The sequence below is a fragment of the Cariama cristata genome, unplaced genomic scaffold (assembly GCF_000690535.1).
Source record: "Cariama cristata isolate BGI_N322 unplaced genomic scaffold, ASM69053v1 scaffold4383, whole genome shotgun sequence".
Lineage (NCBI taxonomy): Eukaryota > Metazoa > Chordata > Aves > Cariamiformes > Cariamidae > Cariama > Cariama cristata.
In genome coordinates, this window is record NW_009607676.1 from 56,764 (window position 1) to 81,757 (window position 24,994).

At 39.0% G+C, this 24,994-nt stretch overlaps 1 protein-coding gene across 1 annotated transcript in view; it reads right to left on the reverse strand.

Annotated features, from left to right (window-relative positions):
• The window catches only part of LOC104159011 (reelin-like), a gene marked incomplete at both ends in the record, with an annotated part of 81,005 nt that overhangs the window by 52,618 nt on the left and 3,393 nt on the right, over window positions 1-24,994 (reverse strand). The window contains 3 exons of the mRNA XM_009696807.1: window positions 3,958-4,009; window positions 9,359-9,455; window positions 17,537-17,615. Coding sequence (XP_009695109.1) covers window positions 3,958-4,009; window positions 9,359-9,455; window positions 17,537-17,615 — 228 coding nt within the window. The remainder of the gene's footprint in view (window positions 1-3,957; window positions 4,010-9,358; window positions 9,456-17,536; window positions 17,616-24,994) is intronic.

Here is a 24,994-nt window from a genome sequence, read left to right on the forward strand (position 1 = left end):
AGGGAAAGATGGTTTGTCATTACAATCATATTGAAAAAAATTGCAAATCACATATTTCCCTAGAAGGGTAGTTTTGGGGGTGACTGAAAGTAGGGATTAATAATTGACCCAAAGTAAAATCTGCTAGATTTGGGAACCCAACTTTGCAAAAGTTCTTTATCATGAGTTTGTGGAAGGGAGAGTCCCACCCCAAGCTTTTTCTCCAAATAGAGCAAAAAAAATTTTGAACCTTTGACTAGTTCTTTGTTTGCAAGACTAATGGCTTGATCTTTAAAAAATGGAGCTGAAGTGCCGAATGTTTGAAATTTTTGAAGACTTATTCCATCCCAGAAGGTATTTTTTAACTTAAAAGAAAGCTGTTTCCCCCAAGTCAGTTTTGCTTTAATAGAAAATAGTAGAGGGTTTAGGAGGGTTTATGAAAGGGGCAGGGGGATGGGGAGGGAGAATTGCTAATTTCCTCTAGTACTGACAGCAGATCTTTGTGATAATGGCATAAAAGTTGAAGGGAAAACAATTTTAAAGTAGGGTCCTGCCTTACAAACATTGTGTGTTTATCCAGTACATGATACTGTCAAAATCATCCTGTTCTCAGAGGAGTGATAAAGAATTTTCATAACGAAGCTGAAGAGTGGGAGCTTTCCTTATCAAGTTATTCCCATTTTCACACATTATTTAACAGCCAGAAATGGTCCAGCAATACTAAGAAGTAAGGAGAGAGCTATGGAACAAAGTTCTTCAAGGTAACGTAATATTTTCCATTAACAATTTTGATGTCGTGACACACACCGCTTTGAGAAGCACCTGCCCTGGAGGCCAGGCTGAGTGTTGGTACTCATCACAGAGCCTTCGGGTTTGGCTTTGTGACTGGGAGGCACTGCAAAGGAAAGAGGGATGGGAAGAGCCTGCCAATGCTGAACTGCCCATGCAGAGCATGCACAGCCCACGTACACCACAGCCAAGAGAGCGTATGCTTGGAGGGGACACGCCAGGAAAAACGCATGAGCAGAACTGCTTGCACACCTCACGCCTTGGCATTGCTCCCTTAAAGCCTTTCCTCTTCTCCTTATGGGATTTCATGGGTCTCTTTTTTTGCTGTGTTTAGCTCAGTCTCTAATCTCTCAGTACTATGAGTCACCTTCCACCACAGTAGCCTACGCGAATGACAGATCATAGTCATCCCTGGAGAAGTCCAAGAATGTAGCTAAGGGGAAAAGCCTGAGCTTTGGAGTGAGAAAGAGACTATTTCAGCTAATGAATCAGACTAACACTGTGTGGCAGCTGAATCTGGAGGCTTTTGTGCAATATCCTGCAATCCCAAGCTGTTGAATTAGATGTTCTGGCCTGAGAGAGCCCAAAGGCATTGCTTCAAATATCTCAATTAACAACCCCACTGAACATTAAGGAAAATGCTAGACTTTGTCTTTCACATGTCAGTGTTTGGTCTTGGAGAAATGTAGTTGTGGATGATGAAGACACCTGAAGTAACTGACATTTTCTTCACACTTTGGCAGAGAGTGCATGAATGTAAACATCACCCCAGCCCTGGACCAAAAGGCAATGTCACCAGCTCCAAGTGAATGCTGTGTGGCAGACAAGTTGGTCTCAGTCAGAAAGGATAGTGCACATTAATGTTGTCCTGTGTGCTGAACAGGCCTTACTAATTACCTTTTCATACTAATTAAGCCTTCATCTTAAGGGCACCTTTTCAACCCTGTTGCCCTTTAAAGGGCAAGACTACCAAATAGGTGGTACATGAAGGAAACTACACAGAATATCAACTAATGAAAAATTCACTAGGGTGTTAGCCTTCCTGACCACACAGTTTAAAAGGATCTGGGATTTAAGGTGAAAGCAGGACCATTTTTTTGCTTCATTTCCCAGTCCTCATTCTGCTTATATACCTGCAAATACAAAATTCCATCTGATAATTAGTGGCAAGAGGAATCAAAGGTTATGCACTTTAATGTGGTCAAAGCTATGTGATGAATTTAATATAAAGATACCCCTGAAAGATTACAGCTTAAGCTATTCTGCTGTCGATAGAAAGTGTTAAACATTCTTTTAAAAAAAGGCAATTCCCTTGGATGAATCCCTAAATAGGGTTATGATTAAATTGGACATTTGGGAATAAGCTGGAAACTGGCAAATACCTAGTTTAGATTTATGATTCTAAAGCCAAGTACTGCTGAGCTCAGCAGTAGTCCCCCGGCTCATGCCGGTTTTTATCAGTCACAAAACCAATCTGCACTGTATTTCAAGCTCAGCACAGGCACATTGGGAAATGTGATACATTTTGAACTTCAGGTTGAAATTTGATTTACTCAGATGTGCATCCACCCCTCTCCTGCTCCATCATACTGGGGATTTTGCTGGCTCCTACTGGTACAGGTTAACGTATTCTTACCATATATTCATGACAATCCTGTCATATAGAGTACTTCCTACTCAGCCTGTTCTTACCCCTTTTTTATCTGACCTTCCCCAGTTGACAGGAACAAAGGCTACTAGTGAAATCTTAAGTCTAATTTTGAAGGTTCTGGGAACCTGCACCCTTCTGCACTTCACCTGCAGCAGACACCAGCCACTGAGCTGTGACAGCAAACATCTAACCACCAACCCATTCACCTTCCACTGCTGTTACTCACTCTGGGTCATCGTAACAATAACCCATAGAAGATTTTTGTAAATTTACCCAAAAAGCAAAATTCCTCCATCATTGCAAATTTACAGCACTATAGAAGTCACTTATCCTCAAGCACAGCCAAGGGTGGGAGGGCTTCTGCAGGCAAGCGACACGTCCTAGCAAATCAAGTGGGTTGCTCCCCTTTCCCTGGCTGGATGAAACTGCAGGGCGGCTCCAGGCTGCTTTTTGCTGGAGATGTCCAATGTTTATGCAATAATTCAGTTAGGAATAGATGAATACATTTTTCTGGCTTTTTAAAAATGGTAATTCAAAATAAAAGGGTAGATACCAATCCTTAGAACTGTTAACATTGCAGTCAATTGCATGGTGACAGGTAATGATGACCTCAAATAGCCAAACGAACAACTTCAGGTAAAAACAAATTTCAATGACATATTTCTGAGCCTTCTAGGATTTTGATTTCCAACCCATTAAAATACCCAAGCTGCTTCCCAAGCTACCTGATATCTCTTATTTCCAACTGAGGTTTCCAGAGTTTAATCACACATCTGCCGAGATATTTTTGGAGAATTACTTTTTTAAAAATAGGAATATGATTTGGAAATACATATCCAGGGGCCCACAGAGGAAACAGGCTATATTTCCTGCTTGCTTTTTTATTGAACCATTTATATCATAAAAACATTTTTCCTTCATATTTTGAACACTAAGATATGAGTTAACAAGTTTTCCCAATTTGCCCTCAGCCCAAGCCACAACTTCTGCCATTATTTATAGCCACAACTACACAGTGAAAACGTGCAATAACTTACAGCAGATATCCTAAGTAATATAACACACAACCACGCTGTTGATAATACAAACTAAAAAGGATTCAGTTTAGGTCTACCCTATCTATTCTGTTTGTACAGATGTGTTAAAACCAGTACTACTTAGTCGTAACTTGGAATATATCAAGCATTTAAAATGTTTAGAAAGTTCATTTTTTAGAAATAGTAATCACACTTCAGAGAAAGAGCAAGTGATTATAATGTTATCCATCAGGTTATAAAATAAGTGAAAAAACCCAAAACCCAAACATGACTGTGCCTCACATCATCAGAGTATCCACTGGAGTTTCTCCTTGCCAAAGTTTAGATTAGGAGCTCTAGATTAGGAGATGAATAAATGTGCTGCAGTTTCTGAAAGATTTTTTTAATCCCTCATGTCAAGTGGAACATTGACTAGAAAGGTAAGCCTGAACTTGAGGGCCATTTTCCTTTGCAGAAATGACTTTTTACACTTTCTCAGGTAAAAGTGTAAGCTAAACTTACCAAGGGAAAATTGAAGGACGGATGCAGTAGTTGTGTTAAGGCCAGTGGTGGTCTGCAGGAAGAAAAGCAAATAGCAGAGAGGTTATGTTAGATCAACAAAACAATACATTCATCGCTTGTTTTTCTTTGAAAGCACAGAAAATCTCTGGATACCAAACCTCCAGTGCAGAAAACTATTAATCGCCAACCCTTTCAGGCTGAGTGAATATGGATGTTTCTGTTATGTCATTTTGATTATTGATATCTCATCATATGTCAAAGCTGAAATTTTTTTTCTTTCATCATATTAATGTCTACAAAGCAAGTACATTTATGTGCATAGAAGATTGAAAAAATGAACTCTGTGGTTTACGGTCAGCTGAGTACAAAGCTGTATATACAGAATGGTTTTCACTTCTTCCAGCACAGAACAAGAACCAAAAATGATCATAACTAAATAATAAAAATAACATTAAGCAAACCTAAAATAGTAAAATGAAACATTAAGAGGGAATAACAGAACCTAAGTCCTCAACAGTAAAGCAAAAAACCCCTTCGTGATACTGTGTAATATATGCAATGAAATTTTGTATTAGCATCTACACATTGTTGACATCCTACCAAGACCTAGAAACAGGCAGAAAACACCGAGCAGCTCACTCTGTATTCAGCACACCACCCTCCTTTGAGGCCTTTCTCCCTTCTTTCAAAACCCCCATATTACAGTAACTCAAATTACAACCATTTTCCCGAAAATATTATAAGATAAAAAGCACTAGAGTGTTGTGAAGGACACTTATTTATTTTCAATTCATTTTGAAAGTTGGACTTAACAATACTGCTACATAACAAGCAAAGCAGAAATACTACCTAAAAACACTGCCTGATCTAGCTATTTCATCAAAGAGCTGAAAAATCATTGCAACTGTTTAGCAAGTAGAAAAACCAACTGGAGGGTCACTCCAAAAAGAGATGACTCAAAGTTTGGTTCATTCTCTTTAGCAAAACCCAAACAAAAATATAATTTATCATTATAAGCAGATTTTAAAGGCTACATTGAAGAAGCAAAAAATGTAGAAGCTGAAAGACAATGACAACATTAAATCAAAAGAGAAAAGGAGAAAAGACATGACCTAGATAGACAGCGAGTTTACACAATTATAAAAGAAGTCATCTAATTGGAAGAACAGGGACAGCAAACACCTTAAATTCATCTGACATTTTTGCTAGTGATGCCTTCATCCTAGTTTTCAAGACCTTGGAGTTGTCCTCCCATATCAGACCCTATGCACCAATAATTCATGTCATTTCCCACGAGAGAAGTGACAGACTCTTCCATTGGATGTGCTCCTTGTGATCTGCATCCATGCACCATGTCATATCACGGATATGCCACAGGGAAGTTAAACCTCTAGGCAAATTCAGCCCCAGAAGTAAGGTCCCAGGGCTAGCAGGCTTTGGCTACCAGAGCTCAGCTGGAAATCTGTATGGAGGCGGCTCCAAGCAGAGCACCTGAAGGACTTGAATGATCCTCTGCTTTGCTTATATGAGTGATGTAGAGGAAACCACATAGTAGATAAGAATGAAAAAAAGTGGTAATCTGCAAAATATAGATAAACATTTGAGCTTACAGACACTAAACTGCCATTTTCTAAAAAAGCCAGCACCCAAGTAAAGATTAGACTCAATGACTTGGAAGACGCTACATTCTTTCAAGCATCCATTAACTATGGCAGTATTACAAAGGCAATTTTATTAGCATTTTGTAATGATGAACAGTACAATTTCTGCGTAATTTCCCTGAGACATGGTGAAAGCAGGGATTCTTCCATTATCAGGTATTCCTGTGCTCTTTAATTACCTATTATGCAGATAAACATGAAAACTGCTGAGAGATTTCGCTCATGTCTGAAGTCCCTTATTACCCTGTGCATTGCTGCATGTCACTGAGCAAAAGCTAGTCCTAAATGCAGATGTTTTCTAATTGTTAGCTTAGGACTCCTTTGAAACAGAACAAATGTTATCTCTCAGTCACCTGTATTGACTTCTCTGTCTTTGGAGACTTTCAAAAAAATTTCTGTAACTTTACAAATGTATATTCAGAATGTATGCTCAAATGCATACAATTAACAAATTCTAGGTGATGGCTCCCTCCGTTCCCTTCCATGTACTAACATCAGCTTTTGGGTAGCTACATGTTAAATCAGCTTGAATAGTTGACTTCTGTTAAACTAACAATCTTTTTTCTTTGCAAGTCAGTTTTAACCTGGATTCATTTTCTGGTGTGGTTTGCCATGCAACCTACCAATGCTCATATGAACACCATCTCTCCCCCCATCAGGAGGGAACAGGTGATGATGCAGAAGAACAAAAGAGACTGGACTTCTTCCAGTGCCGGCGTGCACCCAGTTGAGGTATTCTTGAAAAGATGTTTTTTAAAATAATGGGCAGAGACCTGCATGAGTTGGCATGAATTTTTGATGTGTTTTGTTTCTTTTCTACATATATATTACATACGGAGAGGAACTTCTTATACATATTTAAAAATGTGATCTTCACTGAAATGCACTGAAGATTAGCTGATAACAAGACTACATGTGCTTTAGGAGGGTGAGTGGAAATTTCGGAAATTTATCGCAGCTATTAATGCTCTGTGAATTAAGACAGATTCAGTGGGACAGATTCCCAAGGCTTCACAATCATCTCAAACAGCAACTTTTAAAACTACTTGAAAATTTGGCACTATCTGTACATAATGTCGACTTAAAATACAGTTTTCCTCTATTTTGGAATATTCCTAACAGGTAATTTTAGTCTTTAAACAAAAACAGGGAAGCTGCATTTATCTAACTCCTTTAAAAATACAGTCACATCCTCATTTAAGTCCATTCTGTCAGGATCGATTCAGTATTAGCTATCACACTTACCACACCAAATAATAAAGTGCTTTCTGACTTGAGTTATGAGTACCTATTATATTAGTTTACATTCAATTAATTACGTTGTGCGAGTTCTAATTTGAAAATGAAACTCTTTACCAATGTTCAGTGTCTCAAGTCACCAAGAAATTAAATGTATGAGTAATCACAGGAGGGGCATTCATGTAGACTTAAAAGAGACTATGTTGTGAATTATTTCAGTAATGCTTTAGAAAAAAGCATTAGACTTACTAAAAACTTTTTGCAAAGTTCTGCAAAGGACTACTCAGTTCAGACACTGCAGAGAGGCTGGTAGGGAGCCTTTAGTAGCTATTTTCCTTTGTTTGCAGCATCTCTGATGCTGTACATCTTTCCAGGATTTTGCCAGTGGTAAATTCTCACCAACAGACACGGAGAGCTGGCATTAAAAAAACCTCTGCCTGCAGTAACAGGCAGCTGCTGGGAGCCAGGAGAAGAGAGGGAAGTCAAGGAAGAAAACCAGCAGCTGTCACAGCTGTTGGTATAATACATTTTGCAAATTCAACCCTTCTTGACTAAGTATTCTAAAGCAATAATGTGGCACTAGGAGCCATGAACAGGAACAGAGATTTCAAGAGCCATTTCAAGCAGGGACAGAATAGGATTCAAATAGTAAAGGCGATAGAATAAAAATGCATAATGATTGGAGAAATGAAACAGGTTTTAAAATTTGTGACAGGAAGAGATAGGTTGTGAAATCGTTGAAACATGATTACAAATCAAAAACAAGTTGGTTCTAAGAAAACAGGGAATTAAATCTGTGTCCATACTCAAAAATAAAACTAGGTCAGACCTCTGGCATGAACACCGTCCTGTGCTCATCCAAAATGTTAAGCCATTAGCATATTCCTTCAGAAGGATTTGGTTTTTCTGCTACACTGCCATAATATTTATAAACACTTTCATTATTAGGCTGCTAACTGTTTATAAGCATGATGTCTTTTTCAGCTGATTATCTAATCACACCACTTTAGCATCATAATAAATTTTTCCAAGTTCCTGATGCCATGGTACTGCTATTTTATCACATGGTAATACGACAAATACGTTCCAACACTGGATTTTGAAGCCAGTTCATGATTACTAAGGGTAGTCTAAATTAGATACTGGCACGGAGAAGATAGCTAATTAATGACGTTTCAAAACTCTGAGAGCTGAGACCCTGGCTTTGTAAAATGTCATAAAATGATTGTTTTTTCAAGGAGTGTTACCTATTCTCAATACTACAACTAAAAATCAGTTTAAAAATTGGGAAAAATATCCCAGTGGTGTGACTTCATTTTGCACAGGACATAAAAAAGTGCATCTCTTCTCAAGGCAGTTAATGAAGCATAGTACATTCAGATAACATTCAAAGTAGCAAAGAGACAATTTAGCGTCCCTGTCAGGATCCCCCGGCTGGAGCTGGCTGTGAGGGAAATGACTGAAATTCTCCTTTATCTCTAAAACCTCTAAATTAGTTTTATATGTGTTTATGACTTTGAGGCACCACACCAGCAATATCTACATTGCATTTGTGGAATTCCAGTCTCATTTAAGGATGTAAAATTAACCCTGTTTAAAGAATTGTCAGTGTCTGAAATGAAAAGAAGATGCCTGGCCAAAACTACTTCTGTTTTATGGCCCTCTTCCATATGTACTCTTCAAATAGCTCTAGTCAGCCTCTCCCTCCACTCAGAAGACTGTTGAAAACATGAAAATTAATTTTGAGTTACACAAGCTTTGAGCTGGCCTTTTAATTTTTCAGTCCTTTCCAATTCTCCCATTTTATGTATATTATTGTAGCTAGCTGCCCAGCATCAGCACGTGGGCGTTGGTTATATATCTTTCAATTCATTTTCTACACCCAGATGATCCCAAGTTAATGCAAATTGCACCATTTTGTTTCTTACAGCAATTTTATGACCAAACTACCCCCCAATGAAATTAATTCTGTCTCCTTCATCGTGACTCAGTTTGTTACATACACTTTCTTGAGACTGGCAGGTGCTTGCTCCAGGCCGCGTTTAAGTCTGTAGGATGCATTGTTCACAAGTGATGTTTTACAATCAAATTAACATTCGTCAACAGCAACAACTAAAAATGGGACACAGCTAATAAAATAAGAGAAGAAAAATGAACCTTGCCTCTATTGCATTGTTGGAAATAAAAAGAGAATGATGCCAGTTTGATAACACAATTTTATTTCTTTGCCTTTCCAGTATTTTATAGATACTTTAAATAACTTGGATGCACATCAGACCAAGAGACTTTCCCTTGCAAACTATTGCAATAACCTTTGGTTAGCATCTATGGTTTAAAACACTGGGATGCTCCTTGGTGCTCTTCTATGGCCCTGTTGCCTTGCTCAAGAGCATCTCCACTGAACACCAGACTTTCAAAGCACACAACATCTCTGCAGCCAACGCAGCCTCCATTCACAGCCGGCAGTCCCAACCCCAGCAGATGAGCCAGCCTTCACTTACCAGTTCTCTGGGACCATATGGCTCGCAGAAAGTGACGGCATTGCCGTGCATTATCACACCGCACTGCTCTCCAACCTCGCAGTTACTGCATTCAGACCTACAGGAAGAACACACCATGTTCAAAATGGAAATCATAAACTGTACTACTGAGACTGCATCAGTGGTGCAAACTGTAAAATGGCACTCAGAAATATTGCACACTTTTGTTGCCATGGTGCTGAAAGTAAAGGTTGAGCAACTGTACGTATGATGTACTAGAGCCGCCTCTCAAGAAAGGCCTTTGTGCATAAGCACTCACTCTCTGCAAACTGTCCCAGTTGCAACAAGGAGTGTCCCTGCTCATCAACTGCAAAACATCATACCGTGGGAAACCAAGTAGAACTCTTACACGTATAATTTACCCTGAAGTTACTCTTCCCAAATCCTTACTGCACATTTGACATACCATATGTAAATCCACCATCGTGGAGTTACCATACGGAAGAGCTCAGGAGAAGGAGTTAGGATCAGCCCCCCTCCAGCCCCCAGGGTGATTTACCCCAAAGGGCAGACTCAAGGCTGCAGACCCTACCCAAAACTGGGCACCAAGGTGTTCCTACAGCCCAGCTGCTGTAACACTGGTCCTGCTGCTGCTTTCTATCTGTATTTATCATATCTCATATTCCTAGTAGAGAGTTGCCACTCTGTCCACCTTTTAGGGGAAAAAGTATGAAGAAAATTTCAGAGAGGCTGGTAAGTGCTGCTAAGCCAACTAATTGCTCCTCTCCTGATATTTCTTGTTTTAAGAGGAAGGACTTTGTGGGCAGCCTGACTGTGGAGTAGAGGGAAAGGGCCCTCTCCCTCACCTTTGAGGACCAAGGTATTGGCCCTTGACATGAGCAGCAGATTTTCAAAAGAGTTTGGAGATGCTCCCAGCCCCTGACAAACTGCCTGCGATGGGGCTGACCAATATTGCCTTTGGGCATCAAAGGCTCAGCTTTAACATCAAACCTACAGGCAAACATTTGCTCCTGGAGCAACTCCGTTGTAAGCAAGGGTGAACTCCAAACCTTCTTATTTCTTGCTGATTTTTGTCTGCACTTTAATAACCAGTATTTTGAGAGTTTTAAGTGCAATGGACTTACGTAAGGGGTGTTTAGGCAGTTTTTTCTTTGGCTTCTCTCACACAGAGTGCCTCAGACTTGGCCACCCTTTTGTTTCCAAATGTTTCCAAAATACACATTCCCATATACACAGTCCAGATGTAGTTTAGTAGCATGCAAAGGTTTGGTTTTCTTCTGTCCTTTCACTCTCCGGCTAATTTCCGGATGGCAGATCTTGCAGGAAATCGGATGGAAAGGAAGAAATCCCAAGGAGATAGGGACTTGCTGTCAACTTCTATGACAGAGTTTTTAATGATTGTAGTTCATCATAGATAATTAATACACACTATCAATGTATAGTTGATTCCTATACAAATTTCCCTGTTTGTTTTTTTTTTTCACCTGTTTTCCTCATTTATGTTGCTTGTTTGTCTTTTCATACGTGTTGTGTTAAACCTCTGCAAGTCTTTCTGTAAACTGCTCGGAGCAGGATTTTTCTATTCCTGAGTATCTGAGAATCATCACCCCACATGGCCCTGGACAAAGTAAATGAAATCTTGAGCTGCATTGCAAGGAAGAGGCTGGTAATGTTGTCAGCTACCCCATGGGGCTGGGACAGCCTTTTCTTGCAGGAGCCATGTGTCCAAAAGGTGTGAGCAAGGGAGGATGGGCTGCTGCAAAGCCAGGTAGTGATTAGAAATAATGTTTAAATTAATTTTTAAAGTACGTGTTTAACTAAATGGAGCTACCTCCTGGTCTGCTTCTGTAGCAAACCTCACCACTCCCCTGGCTTCCCAGGGCAGCAGAGTGTGGGTAACTGTTGGCAGACTGGGTTAACTCTGGGCAGCATACAAGACCCTGCACAACAGTACCCTGCAGGTCTGTGAGTGCTAAGCTCTACTGAGTGATAGATGTTAGGTTTTCAGATGCATAGATGTGGTAAATAATTGATCGCACTTGTTATTTTGGGTCTTTTCAGTTGGTCCTGGGTGAATTGAGCACAGGACTGGCTTTCTTATGCCCAAGTCCATTACAGAAGTCAGAGAAATGCCTTGTTCCCACTCTCCGAATGGCTCCCTTATTCTGAGATTTTATTAAAGGTCAGTTTCAGGTCCACTTCCCAAAACAAATTCAGATGTAAAAAATCCTTGTCTTTTTTTCCTGTATGAGCACATCAATGAAGTCATTCAGCAATTCACATTGATAGCATTTAGGATTTTGAATTTAAGCAGTAAAATTAAATCCTCTAATAAAGTAATAAAGTTCCTATTGACTTCAATGAATTAATATTTACTTATAGAAACCACAGTCAGCCCATGATGTTATTTCTCAATATAAGGCAAGAAGAGAGCATGTGAGTGAACGAAAATGTACTTTAAGAGAAAGTACAGAAACAGAGTTCACGGAGGACGTGTTCTGTCACCATCTAAATTTCAGAGTTTGATCCCCAAACTCTGATAACTGAAAAACAGACGGACAGGACCTAGAAGAATACCTGGAATTCTGTAGGATTCTGGCTGTTTTGAGCATTATTTTCATTATCTGCCCCTACATTTTAGAGTATTATAGTGGAGGATCTGCCTGAACTCCTAATACGCGCAGGGAGAGACAGATATGGCAGGAAAACTTTACCTGTGAATACTATGTAAGGACCACTTAGTCCCTCATGAAACATCAGGCTACATAATCCACGGGATATTTTAATTTTGTAATTCTCATATTTCAATGAATACAAAGTGATCCAGCTGTTCATCTATTCTACTTCTGTAATGTGGTCTACAAAATACTGTCTGGAAATCCAGAAACACTGTCCTTCTCATACAGCTGTTTCATCATCACCTGTCTTTTCTAGGATGAGTTCTCTCATAAGAAATCAGATGGCTGTTGGTAATCCTAATTCAAACCTTTGCGGTCTCTTTGAAATGCATTACTTCTGACAATAAATTCCTCACTAGCTTGACAGGAATGCATGAAGAGAAAGATAATTGATCTGCTGTTCCTCAGATCATCGTCATAGTATGATACATTTAGAACGATCCAATTTGCTCCTCTCCTGGTGCAGACAGGAAGGTTAAGTTCTTTTCCACTTATACAAACAGGAGACAGTATTAATTGCCCTGGCTGGGTGCAGCTTTTTACATTATCTTTCTCATCTGCCTGGTCTAAAATCTTAGTATGTTAAAATCACTTCAGCTTTCTTCTCACAGCTGGTACTCATTGCCAGTGTTGACATGTGTCATATTCATCTAGATGTCTTCTCTGCAGACCTGCCATCACTCTCATATCTGGCTTAGAGAGTCCCACCTCTCTCTGCTATTGTTCTTCACTTTGCTGAAGGGGAAACATCTGCTGTTTCCTCATCCCTATTTGTCGTCTCGTTTCCCTCTACAATACCTGAGTTTGTGGACATTATATTGACTGATGTCTTTTGTGATGTCTGGACTATGAAGAAGATAAACACCTCAAGCTGCCAAGAGATTTTTAAACATAAATCTTTCTGAAGTTTAATCCTGCAGTTTTAGTGTAATTTGGAAACCACTTTAGGACTTCTCCCTCCTGTCATAAAGCTTTCCTCCACCTCTTTGCCACTGGAAATATCACTGTACATCTTCATTTCTCATATGCCATGAAGAAGTGATGGAACCTGTTTCTTGTTGATTGATTTTACATGCTCAGCTTTTCTTCATGTCAGTTTTGAAGAGTATGACTTCTGTAAGTGATTGCTGTTTGGAGTGCTGATACATTTTGAGATGAAACATGGCATCAAATTGAGAAGGAGAGTTTAGCCAGGAACAAGCTTCTGTATAGTCTTTCTTTTTCAAACATACTGAATCCCCTGTTGTCTACAGCCCTACTGTTAAACTGTTTAATACAGAAACATACATTAATGCCAGTATCTCTTCTTTGCTAATTTATGCATCTTCTTTCCCCCCCTCCCTTTTTGTCTTGTCATTAAATAATTTATCATAGGATTAAACCGAATATTTTTTCTAGATTTGTGCTTGTTTGACCTGTTTCAGTTCTTATATATCACCTTTTTTATACTCTGCAATTTTATGAGGTTACTTGGAGTCAAGATGGTCACAGAAACAAGTGCTCAACAACCTAGACAGTCTTCCAGATACCACCCATATTGGACCTCATCTCATCCAGCCATTCCCTGGCCCTTCCCTGACAAGTAGTACATGGTGCAGATTCCCTTTCTCTACAGAGGAAAACAATTACTTCCATGGTTCCTGAGCTTTCTGAACACACTCCTGCCAGCTTTCAGCAAGTCTCATGGACCACGGATCACCTGTACTATTAGACTTTTCATCGACAATGCACTAAACTTTACTCTCTAATTAGTTCTGCAAATCATCTGTGAACCGCTTACATGGCCATTGGTACTGTTTACCATGGAGTGGGAGTCACTTATCTATCTTAACCTCCACAGCTAATACATGTTAGACATAAAATACATTGGACATTTTTGAGTGTGTGAATCATATTTGTTTCACAAACCAAAGAGATCTTTGTAAAGTTGGTGGCAAATGAGACTCATGAAATGAGGAAATCTTTGCTTAAGTAATCAGGCTTGTGCCTACAGGTTGAGGACTTTGGAAATAATCATATTCTGACATGATTGCAGGTTGGAAGAAAAGAATATAAAAATTAGTTGGACACACCGCACAAGAAAATCCTTATGATGGTTGAGTCCCAATAAAATGAGAGAGATGAGACATGCTCCCATTCCTGCACTCCCAGCACAGAAATCCTCCCTGGTTCCTTCTCCTTATGTGTCCTCTCCTGCTGCCTCCTCCTCTCCTTGTCCTTTCCCAGTTTAGAAGTTTCTCCTATTTTCTTTCAATCACCAAACCGTGATTTAGGTCAGGAACCCATTCCCAGATGCTGTGATTTTTCTATTTACAAACCCATTGCAACTTGCCCTTTCTCCTCCCCTTACAGCTCTGGAAACACCTGTAGCCACTCCTTCCCTGCTCCTGAGCCTCCAAAGAAACAGATGGTTGCTGCGTAGGATATGTCTTTTAATGCATTTGAAAGAGCAGAAATCCATAAAATACAGGCAGTCACTCTCAAAATCATACAGTGCCCTTGTGCAAAATAGTTGTTTGAGGTGAGGCCTCTCCCAGCGATGGGGTGACACACAGGCTCTGCTGGGACTCATAAAATTAAGACACACAGAGAAGCTATAAAATGCTTTGCTTGTGCACTTGGACTGTACGTCTCTGCCAGAGCTGCATGTGCCAGAAAGGGGATCAGGAGGAGTGGGACAACAGTAATCACATCCGAGCCAGTATTATGTAGGATTTGGGAAGAAAAGATCATAGGAAAATACAAACACTTCTCTTTTCATCTTTACACAAATAATGGTTTCAGAAATTATTAGAGTGGCTTAGTCGAACTGGCCCCTGGTGAGACGGCACTGCTGGAGTGTTGGTGCGCACAAGGCAGCTGCTGCCGCACGCTCCGAGCACAGCAGACCAGGGACCGAGCAGGACTGCAAATACTGTTCTGGCAGTTACCGCAATTGCTTCTGCTAAAGATGGGATTTTAGCAGCTGCCAGGGGAAAAAAAATGCAATTTTAGGGTGGATGGCGTAAACTCTTAATAATCCCTGATTTAACTCCCACTAGACAATCAAATGAGAATGAGCTCTCTGCCACTAAGCAGGTCTTCACTGGAGGCAGAGCTACTGTAGAAATCCTTTGTGCAGAAAAGCTCATGACACCTCATTACAGTTTTCCTTTATTTGTGCTCCACTTCGGTTTAGCATTGCTGAAGATGTTGGCTTTCTGATGTTAATACAGGAAAATCTTTCTCCGGATTGCGGAGAGTTTTGGGACTCTCTCTCCCAGCACACACCTCCCTGCATTGACATGCCAACCAAGGTGGGTCAAGGTTATTCCAGGGGGAACAAATCCAAATCTTGGGGACAAAAGGAGCAGGAGACTGGGGGCTCTTTTAGTCTGAAATTTCTCTGTTGAGACTTCTGTAAAGCAAGGATGAATTTAAAGATGCGAGCAATGGATAAATAAATTACGGAGGCTCCCAACAGACAGGCCCTCCGTGAGTTATGAGACATCTGCAGGGAAATAATGCCTCCTCTCATTTCTTTCCACTCAAGTCCATTTAACACACTGCTGCTAAAGCTACCTACCTTGGCAGCTATTCTGTAACCCATTAAGAGTCCTTGATCTATTCATTCCCATAAAGAAAGTGTGGGGTTTTTTTTATATTATAGTATCACAGATCCTTAATGCATCTGTCCAAAAAAACATTTAAAGAGATGACACAAAAGGAACAAAAGGAGGAAAAATAGTAGGCACATACTAAAAAGTATTACAATAAGTATGTGCAAAAAAAAAAAAATCCATAAAATTCCATAAACCACAATCTTTTTATGTAAGATGGTGAAACTGTGAAAGACCTGCACAGATGGAAAAGTGTGACAGGCCTTAATAAAAAGGAAAATGAAGTCAGATTTCACAGAACATATGTATTCTCAACTAACAAACGCAGGTAAATGCCAAAATGTCCATGAAGAATTCATTTGAACAAGATAAACTAATCCAGTAAAATATTTCTGTGTCTTCTATGAATTAAGTCAATAAAATTAATTATATTTATGAAATAGGATTGGAAGGAATAGAAAACTCAGTAACAATCTCATATAAAAAAGGGAGACTCAAACCTTCAAAGCTTCATGTTAAGACCGATAGATGTCTTTATCTGGGTATAGTATGACTCTACAGAACAGAATCAGTTTTGTACTGTAAGAGACCTATAATTTCCTCTTTTGTGATGTACGTACCTACATCACATGAAAAGGTACTCTATCACTGTGATCATCGTGGTGGTAAAATGATTAACATTTAAGACTGAGAGGTCTGGCTAAGAGTTATCTTTGCTAAAAGAACATTTCTTTTGACTAAAGGCTAACAGTCTGTGACTGTTTCCAGCTCTCCACTTCTGAGCTAAGATAACATGGGGCGTGCCACTGCTATAGGCTTCGCCAACAGCCATCTCTCCGTATTGTCCTGTTATTTACTGTTGGAGTCCTTAGAACTGTGGCAGCGACTCAAGGAGTCCATCCCTCCCAGGGGTGGATACTTGGCTATATTAACATTGAAATGACTGTTATTCCTCACCCTTTCCTGGTTTTCTGAAGCAGTGTATAGGTTGGGTCTCTGCAATCACTTGGCTGGAAACAGGGGAGCAGAGGGGGAGATGCTGTCCGAGTGCTCTCTTGCTATGATCATAGTTAATAAAGCTTCTGCCTCACCTGTCCTAAATTATACTTGCCTTATTATGCACCTGGAGTCCTGAGATTCTCCACCAGCATCTACTGGTTAAAGAATGATAACAACCTGTTTTTGCTGTTTTAGACATAGACAGTGATAGTATGAATGACCCTACTCAGAAATCCCATCGAACGAAAAAAAACCTAGCAATTACGAGTTGCTGTGTAGAGATGGTAAGGGAAGGGTTTTCCTTCCTATACAATACAGAAGTTTTGAAAAAGTTTGCCTTCCACAAAAAGAGAAAAAAAATCAACCTTAAACATTTTCAGCAGCTGAAAATTAGAGGGAGGTCTTTAATTCCAGTTAATTTTTTGTTTGGAATGATTTGGAAACATTTTATTTCAGTTTAGAAGGAATTTTTACTATAGTTAGCTTCACCAGAAATATATATTACATGAAATAAAAAAAAAATATTTAAAAATCAGAGTTTAATTATTGAAATTCATCACCTTTTCCATGAAAAGATATGGTTTCTAGAAATCAAAATCTTCATACAAAAACATTCACTGAGCTCAACTCTACTCCTTCTTTCTATTTTTGGATTAATTAAAAATTTGAAGTAAATGAGAATTTACACTCACTTCAATGGGTTTAGAATTTCTCAGTCACTCATTAATCAATTCATTAATAAACTAATATATTTAGTCCCAGTGGAGCAAAGACACATAAGCTTACACCAATGTGAACTAAGGTATCTGGGGATTAATATAATACAAATACTTCACTATAATAACCAAAATGGTTTAATTTGCTCAAATGCATATAAAGGAAAGCAGAAGTCTGAAACTCACCACATGGTAGGATTCAATTCTTGCTGATGGTAAGAGTCAAAGTCATCTCGCAGGATAATGCTGTCACTGTGCATTTCAGCTACAAAGAAAAGAAAACACTATATGAAAAAAACCCCAGTGTAATCATCCAGTGCTTTCTAAGTGTTGCCTTACCGAGAGCTAAAGAAATGCATTGTAAAATGAGGAAATCAGCTTCTTAAAGTATGCTAGTTACAAAAGCAGGGTTTTGTCAGTTACAGGGTTTTTTTCCTTTCTCTGGATCATACTACCACCTAAAATTGAGAAGCATCCCAATCTATCACCAAAGCGCAATGGCTATGAAAAGTGCAGTCGACAAGTACATACTAAATGTTTAAAGAACTTTTATTCTAAATTGTTGGTTGTTCTGAATGTTCAGAAAAAAATCCTTGGACAAAAAGCTTTGGACTCCAATTTTCCCCCTAGATTTACTGTACCGTTTATGTATGATGACCAAAAAAACCCCCAAATCCCCAAACTTTGACACGTGCATTTGTATTACACAGACTCTTCTCTATAAATGCTTCCATTAAATGAATGAAGTAACTGTCACCTGCTATTCAAACTGAGCAAGGATCCCAGAATCTATCCTGAACTGGTCAAATTGCAACACATGTGTTGGTGGGTGCAGGACTGGAGCAATGCTCTGTGCACCGTGCCCTGCTTGGAGAGCCGGAGCAGCAGTGCCCTGCTCCTAGGTGCACCTTGGATGTGCACTGGGACAAAACCTTTGTCCCAGTGACCCAGCACTGCTGTGACAGTGCTGTCCCACACTGGGGGTTATGGGTCATAGAATCACAGAATGGTTTGGGTTGGAAGGGACCTTAAAGACCATCTAGTTCCAACCCCCCTGCCATGGGCAGGGACAGCTTCCACTAGACCAGGTTGCTCAAAGCCCCATCCAGCCTGGCCTTGAACACTGCCAGGGATGGGGCATCCACAGCTTCTCTGGGCAACCTGTGCCAGTGCCTCACCACCCTCACCGTGAAGAATTTCTTCCTGATATCTAATCTAAACCTTCCCTCTTCCAGTTTAAAGCCATTGCCCCTTGTCCTATCACTCCATGCCGTTGTAAAAAGTCACTCCCCAGCTTTCTTGTAGGCCCCTTTAGGTACTGGAAGGCTGCTCTAAGGTCTCCCTGGAGCCCGGAGTCTTCTCTTCTCCAGGCTGGACAACACCAACTCTTTCAGCCTGTTTTCACAGGAGAGGTGCTCCAGCCCTGGTCCTCATGCAAACAGACGCTATAATACATAGCTAGGAAGAAAAGCTCTGTTGCATGATATACTCACACTGCAAGGGCTCAAAGGCAATAAATAAACAGCAATAAAAATCACAAAGAAAAAACAACTAATCAGAATTAGACATAATTCAATTCATTTTGTATGAGTCTCATTTTTATTTGAGTTCCCCAGAGCAAGTTTCATATGACCTTACAGATTGTTTACTGAAAAACAACTAATCAGACTTAGACATAATTCAATTAATTTTGTATGAGTCTCATTTTTATTTGAATTCCCCAGAGCTAGTTTCATATGACCTTACAGATTGTTTACTATAATAAAGTTAGTGATTCTGAGTTTTAGTAATAAGAATGACAAATCACCTACCTAGGTGAGGATGTAAGGGAGCTTCTGTCGGAGCTGTGGAGAACAAAGACACACAATGCATGAATATCTTCTATGATCAGAGCTTAATTGCAGCATTAAAAATCAATTCAGCATAAACCAAATTGTACAGTACATGTTCTCTTAAGTCAACTACCTCGACAGTTTAATTATGAAAAATGTGATACACACCAAAAGTTATAAAAATATAATAGGAAAGAAAAAAATACATATTCTCTAATTAAAATAAGCATCAATAATAAATGAAAGACAGAAATTGTTGTACAGTAGGGTAACAAAGATCAGAAAGATCACTTCTAGTCTAGGATTATGAGATATTATTAGAAATAATTTGGATTAACATGCAGTAACTCAGTGATTGAGAAAGAGAGTGGGAATTAGACTGAACAAAAGAAATAGTCTAGGTGAGGCAGAAATCGTAGAATCCTAGAATCATTTAGGGTGGAGAGGACCTTTAAGATCACTGAGTGCAACCTTAACTAGAAGTGCCACACTTTGACCATTTATACTGCACTGGACAACATTTTACTGGGTATATTGTTGGGAGAAAAAAAATCCTGGTATTCCTAGGGCAACAAGTAACAGATTGACTCCACAAAACACTGCATCAGACACTTATTTTAAAGCACATTTTTACATGCATTGCTGAATCAATTGCCCAGTAGGTTTTTGTCTTCCAAGAAACTGTAGAACATAGTAATGACGCACTTCATGAGGGGCATGTGTGTGAAATGACAAAACTTTATTAAGTAGTCTTTTCCTAACACTTTGCAACAGGAGTCTTGGTGTAACATCACACAAATGAAAATAGAATGTATCTAAAAGGGCACAGTTACATAAAAAATATGGGGAAGTCTAGAAGGTGGCTACACAGCGTGCTAGGTACTCTATGGCAGTTACGACATCCATAGCCTTGCCCAATCTTAAATCCAAAGTAAGTTACACCTCTTTCATGGAGGCAAAAAGGATGCATTTAAGCAAGCTCCTGGGGAGCACCTACCTCTTTTGCGTCTCAGTACCTCACCCATGCAGCTATATTTCTAGCTGTATTTTGTACTTTGGTAAATAGAACAGCAAAAAAAGAGAATTTTTGAAGCCAGGATACTTTTGATGATTCTATGTTTCTTGTTGGGCACTGACCTAAATTGTATCAGCACTCCTGATTTCTTCAGCATATTTGCAAAAAATTACTGAAGTACTGCAATTTCTCTCATAACATCTGACAAATTAAAAACAGATTAAAAATAAACACAAATATGAATGAAGCAATCTGTGTAGAGCCCTCACACATAGTCATTTGAATAGAAAGTCCAACACAATTCTCAAGAATTTTGTTTTTCTCTTCCTGCTTTGTCCTTAAACACTGGGTTTGCATGGAGGCGTGACATTCTGTAGTGAAATTGCAACGTTTCATGGGGAAGTTGTTGATTAAGAAGACTGAGCAAGAAACAACTGAGGTATCTGCAGACCAGGAAAGGATGGCAGGCAATCTCCATTTAGCTTAGACAGAAACATTTGATTTAACTGACTTACAACTTGGAAGATCAACAGGTTTTACTCCATCCAGTAACCTTATATATATATACAGACACTGAAAACAACCACAGAATCACTGAAACTTTTACCGCAGTGAAGAGCAAAGGCATTCTTAAGTCTGATGCTGAATAGAAATTGCCAACATGCAGAAATAGGAAATATTTTTTCTTTGTGCAGCTAACTTGCTCCATTTTTTATACAAGAAACTTAACCATGCCATCTTGTCCTCCCCAGCAGAAATGCCAATAATGACTCTAGCAACGGCCAAGGTGTCTCATCATGGCAATACAAAAACTGGAGCAATACAACTCGAATTGCGCAGCCTCCGAGATAACGCTGGGCTGCACTGGTGGATACTACACAGGAAGAGACTGCATTTGTCCCTTGCAGTCCCAGGCATTGTTTTTCTCCATGGAAGCATGTATAAATTTCTCTAGAAAACTTTTTTAAACTATCTGCATGGAAGAAATGGATTAAGACGGATTAACTGAATTATTTCCCAGATTGACCAATGCAAGGTATTCTGGATTTTACCTGTAGGAAAAGTAATACATTATGGCATGGGATTTGAAATACTCTTGATGTTGTAAGAAGTTAAGCTTAAAATAAGACCTCTGTCTCTGATGCTCTATATTACCCCTTTTCATTAGTTCCAGATTACTAAGGGATGATCCATTGTGAACACAAGTGTGGCTGAGAGCCACTCTGCTAGCACTCATCGATGAAGAGGATGGTCATGTCAGGTCGCATCATGGGGAGACTCATTAGTTGGCCAAGCAAATTTCCTTAGCCTTTGAGAGTGACTCAGTTGAAAGAGACCTTCCTCTCCAACAAGAGCAGTTCAGATCTCAAAATGAAAACAAAAGACTAGATTGTCAGTCACCCCAAGTCACTTGGCATTGCTCTTTGGAAGAGGCTTTCTGTGTGGAAGGCTGTCCAGCCCAGGATACACACAGTCACTAATGATACTTTCTGAAGTTATTATGCAAAATTTCAGCATTTAGCCAAAAGGTACAGGTACAGCACAAACTTGGAATCTTTACATTTGCAAACTCCTTTGACTTCAGCCTTTTTTTAACATAACTAGCTGTTTATGTGATTAAACAATACAAAACTGGGATCTGAGAATTTTTCCTAAACCAGCTCTTCAATTATATACACATTATTTTGCAAACCAAAACTGCTTACCAATAGACTGAAATGAAAGAAATTGTGCAGATGCATGCTAGTGCTACTGATCACTCATTTAAAAAACTAAAGGTGGAATTAAGCAAACACTTAAGGTTGTTCTTACAAACAAAGACTTTAAGTTTCCCAAATTTTTACAGGATCCAAGAAGCTCAAGCATTTTTGCCACAGGTATTCCTCCACCTAATTTGTAATTCAAATTACAGCGCTGAATATGACAAAGGAGTGTGAAGGTATCATTTAATGAGTGATAAACTTAGACTTTAATCTCCCTATAAATAATAATTTCTGTATTACATTTTATATTTCATTGCAAAACAGCAGTGTTGATCTTCATGTGTTGTAATTAAGGTCCAAAAAATAATAGAAATTTAGAACATTACACAAAAACAATTGTAGTAGTTTTAAAATATTTTCAGATCTGCCTTTTTTATCAATTTAGAGAGCTACTTATTTTAAAACAGTATGGATTGTTCAGTGGGCCATACAATGTGGCTGAAGTTAGATGGAGTTTCCTCACATAACATGGCAAAGCTAAAAAAAATTATATGGCACAAAGTAGCTATATACAGTGCAAAGATATAATATGTTTACATTTTTAAAAGAATTATACAGTACTTCAGACTGAGAGGGGAAAAAAAGCCATCTTAGTTCATATTTTAAACCATGATTTACTTTCTTAAATGTTCCTTAAGCACATAATTGGGTGGTTTTAAATTTAGAATCAGTATTTGTGTGGCTCTAAAATGCATGTTCGCTTAAATAAGAATGTTGTACCTTTTAAAAAAAGTAAATGAATTTATTATTTGATTTTTAACTAGCACCCTGGATATATACAGAGCTTTACAAGAGACGAATTGTACTAAGCAAAGAATGGAAACAGAGCTCAACAGAGTTCACAATCTAAGTGGTATGAGCAAATACAATATGAGAAAATGTAAGGAAATGTAGGATGCTTGCCTTGTAAGACAAGGCAATCCCTTTGGTAAGGAAAACCACAGAAGAAAGTACACAATAAAAAGTGATTCAGAGAGAGAAAGGCCACAGTCAAACTGGAAGCGTGAGAATCTTGAGGGAAGTAATGGGGAATTCAAAAGTCAATGGGGTCATTGTGGGGCTCTGTGTCAATGGGATGAGGGAGAATGAAGGCATCTTTTGGAGTAAAAGGTTAACATTTTCTGTGGATGAAGTAAGGCTACTGAAAGGTTAAGCCAATAGAAAAATATGTCCTGTTTTAGTTAAACTGGAAGGGAGGGAAATATGAGAGAAGTGGGAAGAGAATGTCATCTTCAGATAGAGGAGCTAGAATATGAAGAGAGAAAAAAGATTTGGTGATGGTCCTGGTGTCAGCAGAAAAATAAGAACCAAAATCATTAACATGGTAATGGTAACTGTTAAGCAAAACTAGTCTCCGTTCAGATAAAAAGAGCTAGCATCATGCAAATTAAACACACGTTCCCGTAACATTAGTTTGTACTATTGACACCCATATTCCATAGATCTGTGGGGTCAAGCCTGTGTACAGGGATAAGTAGGGAACACAGCATAAGAAAATATTCTTAAAACTGACTGGAAAATAGACTTTTTTTTTTCCTCAGAATCCAGAACTTTTTTTTAAATATAAAGGAAAAGTGAATTACAGGAACACAAATGCTCCCAGACAAACATCGTTCTTGGAGTTCAACAGCCAGCAGCCATTAGCTGTTGCTCATCAATTCATCACAAAAGAGATGTGCAGAGAGGTATATTCTATTTTGCACATTATGAAAAAGTCCAATCTCCTCGTCATTAGCAGCCAGATGAAGATGAAAAAGGAAATTAATGCTTTTATTTAGGCTCCTGCCAATACTTTCTCTCTGCTGGTAAACAAAGTTGCTATTGAATGATAGAGGCTGAACATCCCCCTAGAGAGAGTCAGTGTGTTGCCCGAGGGCTGCATTATTCTCGCTGACACATAAGCCAAGGAACAATACGTCAGCTCTAAACTCCAGTCTTCTGTTCTGTAAAATACTGCTCTGGTCAAGCCCGAGAGCCTGCAATCTGTTTTGCATTTGTTTTTCAGAGTGTTCTTAAATTTTACAAGGTAGAAAACACACCTAAAAGTTCTTCCACAGACATTCAGGCAAAAGCTATCAAATGAAAGAGAGTCTGGGCTGATTCTCAGGATTTACTTTCATATGGAGACATCTGTAAGACTGCAGAGTGGTTTCTTAAGAAATGAATCCCAATCCTATAATTTGTGGCATTGAATGGGACATTGTATAAAATTCTGGGAACTATGCTGAAAGGAATGATTTGCACTAGGAGGGAACAACATCCTTCATCTTTTCGATCTCTTAGGTTTTACTGTTCTGAGGTTGTCCTCTAGTCAGACACAAATCTCCCAGTATGGTTCTTATTCCAAAGAACAGTGCTACTGGTCTAAAGTTAGGTAGTGTGCTGGGGAAATGGTCTCCTTAACTCTTTAGCACCCTATTTGGTGTGGTAAAGGCAGGCGGGGCTGTGCGACGCGAGTGCCGGCTGCATCCATCCCTGCACCACAAGCTGTTCCTCCCAGCAGCATCACTGTTTTCACATAGATCTAAACTCTTTTGAGTTCTACAGTGCAATGCAGCCAGTTCTGATGTTTTGCCACCTCCATTCTAATTATGCTACTGTTTATTAATGTATAATTTTTGTTCTACCCAAGCCAGGAATAAATGTGAATCAATCTGCACAATAATAATTTCATCTTATTTTCCATTTATTTTGCTGTTAGATCAACAAGTTAAAGATACTGTTAATTAAAGATATTATTAATGACAAGAATATCATCAGTCATTAACATCCTTATGTGTCCTTCAGAGTATCTATAAGACATCTATCTTTTCTGTCTTCGCTTATACAGTTTTTGTTTTCTTGTCTGTTTGTACTGGATTAACTCTTTTGTCTGATAATTTTTATGTCACCTTTCTTCAATATCCAATGAAATTCTTATAAACTTTAATGCTTACATCAGTTCTCAAAGATCTCTCTAGCTTCCTGAAATATTTATTATATGCTGAACACACAGCTTTTCAAGCAATTGTTTTACTTTCTTTGGTGTCTTTCC